This window comes from Ceratina calcarata, unplaced genomic scaffold (assembly GCF_001652005.2).
Source record: "Ceratina calcarata isolate Rehan_Ccalc_2016 unplaced genomic scaffold, ASM165200v1 scaffold260.2, whole genome shotgun sequence".
NCBI classification, from domain to species: Eukaryota; Metazoa; Arthropoda; class Insecta; order Hymenoptera; family Apidae; genus Ceratina; species Ceratina calcarata.
Window position 1 is genome coordinate 262,125 of NW_017148113.1, and position 7,101 is coordinate 269,225.

The following is a 7,101-nucleotide window of genomic DNA, read 5'->3' on the forward strand; positions in this document are numbered from 1 at the left end:
TAACATTCACTAATAACTTGTTATATGACTGTAAATAATATAAAAAATATTAAAAATTAATTTTAGACAAATTTCTTTACACATTATTCTTTCACAATGCAGTCATTTTTACTGCTTTGGGCAATATAGGTGTATACTAAGTTTCAGTCTTTCTAGTGTTAAACAGTCTGATTTATAATTAAACACAAACGAATCAACGGGCAGATGAAAACAAGATTGAAAATCCTTTCTTGCTCTCACGGGCTAAAGAGTTTAATGGGTCTGTAATCAAATGGGACACCGAGTATAAAACGCCTGACCACTTTTACGGTACTTAGTCGCGGCTCGTTCTCCACGCAAGAGGAAACTGTTCTCTCTCTTGAGTCGAGGTCCATTTATTTCCGTACGTACGCGTTCCGCGCGGTGCAGGAAGCGCGTGGACCACCACCAGTCGTCGCCGTCAGCTCCGCCGATGACCATGCTCGTTGACTCGAGAGAAATGCCGTTGCGGCTCGATCAAGCGGGGAAGGAAGAGGAAGACGGGACGCGCGTCCGTTGCTGAAGAAAAGTCGCCGGATTCCACGGCTCGGTCTTCGCTACGTAGAAATAACCACGTGAATTATCGTCCGGTTCGAAGGAAACTGCGAGGGGTTTGTTCCAAGCAATTTTATTATACGAGAATCAATCAATGAAAATTCGATAAACTTCCCGACTTCAAATCCAGTTCGTATCGATCGCCAGAACGAGATGTTGGAAAACGCGAGTAGATGGCCAGGGAACGGCTCCCGGCTGGTCAAAGCCAGGAGCAGCCCGAACGTGTCGAAGCCTCTGTCCCTCCCGAAGAAGCAAGCCTCGCCGGAACAGGCGAAGCCGACGTCTACGAACAAACCTCGGACCACGAGACCCGTGACGACTTCGAAACCCATCGGCAGAACCTCCAGTAACGATCAGATCAATCGTTCAACGGAATCTACGAAGACTCGTGTTTCGAGTACTGTGAAACCTCGTCGTACGCCTGAGACGGCACGCGGTGCGACGACGGTCTCTAAAAATGAAAAGAAACCTGTTTCAAAGTCCATCAGCTCGTCCTGTACGATTTTGGAGGACCGAGCGCTGTTGAAAAAAGGTCTGTCTTATACGCCGGCGAAGCCGCCGAAGAAACCCGAGGCCCTGAAGAAGAAAGCGGCTCTGGACCGCTCCGTGAGCCTCGGTTGCGTGTCTACCGGCAGCTCGCTGTCCGTCGAGAAGCCCAAACAGATCGTCCAAGAGAGAGAAGCGGTGACGAAGAAGAAATCGATGAACAGGTCCACGAGCTTGTGGAGCGTGCAGACGGTGTCGAGGAGCGAGCACCAGAGGAGGATGCTGTCTTCCTCGAGACCGAGCAGGATCCCGCTCCTCGCGCAGAGAAACATCCGCGCGGGTCGATCTCTGGCCGATCTATCACAGGTAGATCGCGCCGTGGAGCTGCACCCGGTGTTCCTCAACGACATCGACCTCGACCGTTCCATGGACGAGAGGATCTACGAGAACTGTAGAGAGGCGTTCAACTGTTCGCCCAACGGGAGCCAGAACAATAATAGTCGAACGTACACGAGCAATCTCGAGGAAAGGGTGGCGAGGCTGATGGCACAGTTGGAGGACGACGTCGACAACGACGAAGAACGAGGTAGAGACCAGGTGGACTCGGTGACTCCTCCTCGTAGTAGTTCTGGCTACGAGGCACGAGAGATCGACTCGAAAGGATCTGGTGAAAGTAAAATCGTCGAGTCCGGTGAAAAGTACACCGCGACGGTGATCAGGATCGAGGGGAGTTCGGGGCGGATCGAGAATAGTCAGAAGATCGACGAAGAGGACGTTGGTTCGGAGATGAAGAACGCTGGAAAGAAAATCGATAGGAACGACGTGACAGAGGAGTCGAAGAAGAAGAAGGAGGCGTTGAGCATTCAAGAGCTGAGGAAGAACTGGGAGAAGCAGGCCACCGGATCCCAGAAACCGATCAGGGATTCTATTTCAAATGTGACTCCGGTTACCGGCGAAACCGCGAAACCGTGTCAAAGGAACAACCGAGTCGACCAGTCGGAGATCAAGAATAAGCAATCGTCCGTGGGCAAGAGAGCCAAGGAGATAGAGCACCTCGTGAACTTCTTCAACTGCAAGAACGCGGAGACGTCGTCCAAGGATCCGTGGGTCAAGCGACCCACCGACGCTACCATCGAGGCGTTGAAGAAGTCCGATGCCAAGAACATAAACGATTACAATGGATACAGTTCCGACGGGAATTGCTCGGAGGACAGCGGCCATATGAGCAACGAGAACGAAGTCGAGTGGAAGGAGGGCGCGGTACAGACCGAAACCGTGGATTTTCCTAATAAATTCGACGCGAGGATCGCCGTGTTCGATGCGACGTCGATTAATTGTGAAAAGAAGCCGGCAGTCGTCAGGAGCAACGCCTCCACGTCCAGCGGTGCCAGCAGCATCAGTAGCTGCAGGGAGGAAAAGGACGTTGGCAAAGAGCACTGGAAGGCTCGCAGGCCGTACGACGATTCCCAGGTCCGTCGAGTTGTAAAAATAAAGAACGGCTTATGAATAAATTTAAGTCTAATAATTATTAGTTTAGAATTATCAAATGGAAATAGCCGGTATTAAAAATGAACGAGGAAATTATTCGAAACGATGCATCTTAATTCATTATGAGTATTAAATATTCTAAAGCTACTATGGAGTAGAAATGGTAAACGTGAATACAAGTAAAATAAGTGTAAATGAATTTCCTGCCATTTGATATCTCACGACTTTACGACGTTCTATTGTTTATACATTTCAATAATCAAGGAGAGAGTAGAATTTAGCATAACATAAATGCTCCCTTCCCCCCTTAAACGCAATCGTGAAAATCGTGTCAGGGATATCTCCGTTCCCTTTACACGCCGTTCATTTTTCTCTCCAATTCTATTCTATTCTATTCATCTCCTGCGTGCTGCGTCATTCTTAATTAATTTCAATGAGACGGGCATTGTTGCTATGCCAATTAATTCGAATCCTGTGCAGATAGAAAGCGTAGGCGTCATTTCAATTTACGATCCTTTGCATAACTTTTGATATTTGATATTTATTCTGAAATCGATTCGAGTTACTGTCATTTGTTGTGCAACTTTTACTGCGTATCAAGCTGGTTTATTACAGAATTAAATGCACACGATGTAGCAAATGGATAAGTGATTAGGGAAACAAATTGTACATATTTAAAATATAATAAGAACGTCTGTTTAAATTTCATTTGATGAAATGGAAGAATTGTTCATATTGTTAACGTTCGCGTTTTCTTTTTTCCTTTTTTTGGCAGATATTCTTCAGATCTGGTACTCTGGAACGACTGGAAGCGCAGAGGGACGAGAAGCTGACCGGGCACATTATTCTTCTTCAGGCGAGGTGTCGCGGCTATCTGGCGCGTCGTAAACTCAACACTTTGAAAGTATGTCACGACTCTGTTGCTCGGCTGCGTTAAACGTTTAATGCTCGCGTGTTCACTCGCGGTAGTCTAATCTGTAATTCGAGTTTTCACTCATCCTATGAAATTAGCAGCTGCCTCTTTAATATTCCATAATTATATCTCGGCTCCTGTCTATCATATTGTTCATTATCTCGGTAAAATCGTATACGCATGGACGATCGATGAATGTAATGATATATTTTTGTTACAGTTGCAAGATCTCGCGGTCAGGTGCATACAGAGAAACGTTAGGAAATGGATGTCTGTGAGAGAGTGGCCCTGGTGGAGGCTGTATGTGAAAATCGCTCCCCTGCTAAACGTTCACCGCAGGGAGGATCAACTCAAAGCGAAAACGGTGAGAATTTCATCTTCGATTAGAAATTTACCATTTTGCATTATGTAAACATTTTGTTTCGTTTATATCGTTAAAGGAGGAGGTCGAGATTCTCAGGGCGAAGGTTGAGAAGTTGGAGCAAGAGCGAACTCACCTGAAGCACGACAACGACCGGCTGGAAGCTAAGGTAGGTCAATTGATATGCATTTTATGTTCTTCCCAATAAAATATTGTTTATACTAAATAAATAACAAATATATTTCCTACAAAATAATCTCTGATTCGAATGTTATTGTAATAAAATATATAAAATATTATTAGATCACTCGGAGGGAACAGTAGAATTAATGAGTAATAGTTTGAACCAAGAATAAATCGTACAGTCTAGTTTAAGAATAAATGGTACAGTCTAAGAAAGAAGTAGGTCCGACGAAGAGAACGGATCTCCGGCAGGCGAAACCGGTTAGAAATCGCGAAACAATAAACTATAATAGCAGCGAGCGGCGGTACGGCCGGTGATCGGTGTGTGCCACGGCGTGACACGGGAGAGCAATGCCAAGGTCGTGAGAGGAATTTTCATAGGATACGGCGCCGCGCCGGTTGGTCAAGAAAATCTCGGTCACTGGAACTTTTATTATCCGAGGCGGCGCCGTATTAGAGCCTCGATGCTCCTATCAGTATTCCATATCTTACTCGGTACTTATACCGAGTCAGAACTCACTATTAATATTCTGTCTCCTTAATTGGTAAACCACAAACAGGGTCAATATACTGGAATTAAATATGTATCGATTATTAAATTGATTAAAAATATTGTTCATAATGAATAAGTATGTCAAAAATATATAAAATATTATTAGATCACTCGGAGGGAACAGTAGAATTAATGAGTAATAGTTTGAACCAAGAATAAATCGTACAGTCTAGTTTAAGAATAAATGGTACAGTCTAAGAAAGAAGTAGGTCCGACGAAGAGAACGGATCTCCGGCAGGCGAAACCGGTTAGAAATCGCGAAACAATAAACTATAATAGCAGCGAGCGGCGGTACGGCCGGTGATCGGTGTGTGCCACGGCGTGACACGGGAGAGCAATGCCAAGGTCGTGAGAGGAATTTTCATAGGATACGGCGCCGCGCCGGTTGGTCAAGAAAATCTCGGTCACTGGAACTTTTATTATCCGAGGCGGCGCCGTATTAGAGCCTCGATGCTCCTATCAGTATTCCATATCTTACTCGGTACTTATACCGAGTCAGAACTCACTATTAATATTCTGTCTCCTTAATTGGTAAACCACAAACAGGGTCAATATACTGGAATTAAATATGTATCGATTATTAAATTGATTAAAAATATTGTTCATAATGAATAAGTATGTCGATTGTTAAATGTCGACGTGTATTATCGTATCGATTTGCCATAAGAGTGTTTCTCTGATTATCGAGTGGTCCACGAAACTTATCTCGATACCCGGCTCCCGGACAGTTGGCGCGGATTCAAGACCGTGGCCGGTGCCTCGTCCAGCTCGGTGTTCCCCGGCTCACCGTCTCGCTCGCACCCTAACATCTCCCCTAGAATAACTCGGAGGTGACCACCGAGGAGGCAGCGGCCCGTGGCTCCCGTGCCGGCTGACCCAGGAAGACTAGTTGACCAGTTGCGCCGCGACTCCCGACTTCGACCCGTCGTTCGACGGCTCCGCCGCGCGCCGTTACGCAATTATTCGATTTGCAAATGACCGGATCAAATTAAAAATGCATACAATGGGATTATGCAACACGAGAGCCGAAATTTTCATTGATCAAACTTGCTTTTAATATGCCGCCGAGCTATTGTAAGGGAAACTCGTACAAACGTTATAAAAAATGTTATAAAATATTGTTTTTATTAAAAGATCATTGTTATATATTTATGTAGAAAAATTCTAAGTGATTCCGTCGAAAGTAACGATTCGAGTGATTTTGCTAGAAGAAACCTGATATTGAATCTGGCGCATGGACGTATTCTTTTATTTTTAGAAGCTGACATTCATTTTGTTTGGAGCTTCACTTCACGGTGAGATCAATGAACAATCTGCTGTGGATCTAAAGAAAGTATTTCGCGATTCGATGCGATTTACGATGCTCGTTTTAGTATCATTACGTTGCCTAGATCAATCAATATCAACGTTCCATGTGCTTGATCAATATCAAGAATGATTTCTCTCGTTTATAATATTCATGTTCAATATTAATATTGTGATCAATGTTAATATCGAATAATTGTACGAGTTTCCCGGAAGTAAGATTTCTGATCAGTGATTATATAATTGATTAAAGAAACCCACGATGTGGTTCACGAGAACAAAAGTCCCATGTGTTAAGCAAAAAACGAGAAAGAAGTAATGAACAGAACCGGAAGTTAATCGAAGCATCGCAATGCCGTCGGTGCCAACGATATATACTGGCGCCACGTCGCCCGACGTCACCATCCAAGCTTCGTCGACGTTTCAAGAGACCATGAACAACGGTAAAATACTGATGGAACAGGCGAACGAGCTGAACGACGCGATCATGGAGAATCTAAGGAAACCGATGGAACCGTTGAGGAAACGGCCTCCCTTGCCACCGCTCAAGAGACCCTCCAGTAGAGTCTTGAACCTGACGCGAAGCCCATCACCGTCCAGCGCATCGTCCAGCTTGTCCTGTAGATCAAGATCCATTTCTACCTTGTCCTCGCGGACTCATACGAGCTTGGAGTCTACTACGAACTTCTCCACGCCTCCTAGAAGAACGTTCCCCGTCTCTGCGTCCCCTGACTCTTTAGAGGACGTGTCGACTAAAGAACAAGCACCAGTCGTCTTCGACGCCAGTTTGAACTTCGTATTAGGATGCGAGAAACAGAGGGTGAGACAGTCGTTCAGGCCCACTGCCTCGCACATGGAACCAACCACCGCGTCCTCCTATTTATCCTCGAAGATCTCGCAGTTCTTGAAAAGAACGGATCACGTGATGGACGAATGGCGTAGTCTCGGACATAAAGATGATATGGAGAACGGAGTAGATTCGGCACAGCCGGTGTTCCGCGAAGGAGGCGCGATCGGAAGAAGCCAGAGTGCGACGAACATCATGATCAGAGGATATCAGTATTACAGCAGGGCTAACAGCGTCGGCAAGAGCTGCTCTAGGAGATCTGTGTCCAGGGCTTCGGAGGATAGAACTATCTCTGATAGCGTTGGCCAGGTCTGGAGCTCTGCAATCTTCGTTTTATATCAATGATATTAATTATAGATTGTCCAACTTATTTTAAAACATTTCAATGATTA

General features: G+C 45.4%; 2 protein-coding genes across 6 annotated transcripts in view; both read left to right on the forward strand.

Moving 5' to 3' along the window:
- The window catches only part of LOC108623324 (unconventional myosin-XVIIIa), a 27,061-nt gene that overhangs the window by 12,676 nt on the left and 7,284 nt on the right, over window positions 1–7,101 (forward strand). Inside the window, exons 1-5 of one of the 4 annotated variants that reach the window (XM_026812172.1) lie at window positions 154–629; window positions 704–2,529; window positions 3,323–3,451; window positions 3,681–3,824; window positions 3,901–3,990. In XM_026812172.1, the coding sequence (XP_026667973.1) occupies window positions 727–2,529; window positions 3,323–3,451; window positions 3,681–3,824; window positions 3,901–3,990 (2,166 nt within the window). In that variant the 5' untranslated portion in view covers window positions 154–629; window positions 704–726. Of the gene's footprint in view, window positions 1–153; window positions 2,530–3,322; window positions 3,452–3,680; window positions 3,825–3,900; window positions 3,991–7,101 lie in introns of those variants that run through there. The other 3 variants (XM_026812171.1, XM_026812170.1, XM_018021750.2) reach the window with 3 other exon arrangements.
- On the forward strand, window positions 4,675–7,086 carry LOC113464122 (uncharacterized). 2 transcript variants are annotated; one of them, XM_026812187.1, is made up of 2 exons: window positions 4,675–5,631; window positions 6,116–7,086. In XM_026812187.1, the coding sequence occupies exon 2, from the start codon at window positions 6,215–6,217 to the stop codon at window positions 7,052–7,054; it is 840 nt and encodes a 279-aa protein (XP_026667988.1). In that variant the 5' UTR covers window positions 4,675–5,631; window positions 6,116–6,214; the 3' UTR covers window positions 7,055–7,086. The 2 variants fall into 2 exon arrangements, with proteins under 2 accessions (XP_026667988.1, XP_026667989.1); XM_026812188.1 differs by lacking the exon at window positions 4,675–5,631 and adding an exon at window positions 5,638–5,852.

Bases quoted from the DNA above. Each gene is read 5' to 3' on its own strand.
- LOC113464122 (XM_026812187.1), top strand. From the start codon at position 6,215: ATGCCGTCGGTGCCAACGATATATACTGGCGCCACGTCGCCCGACGTC.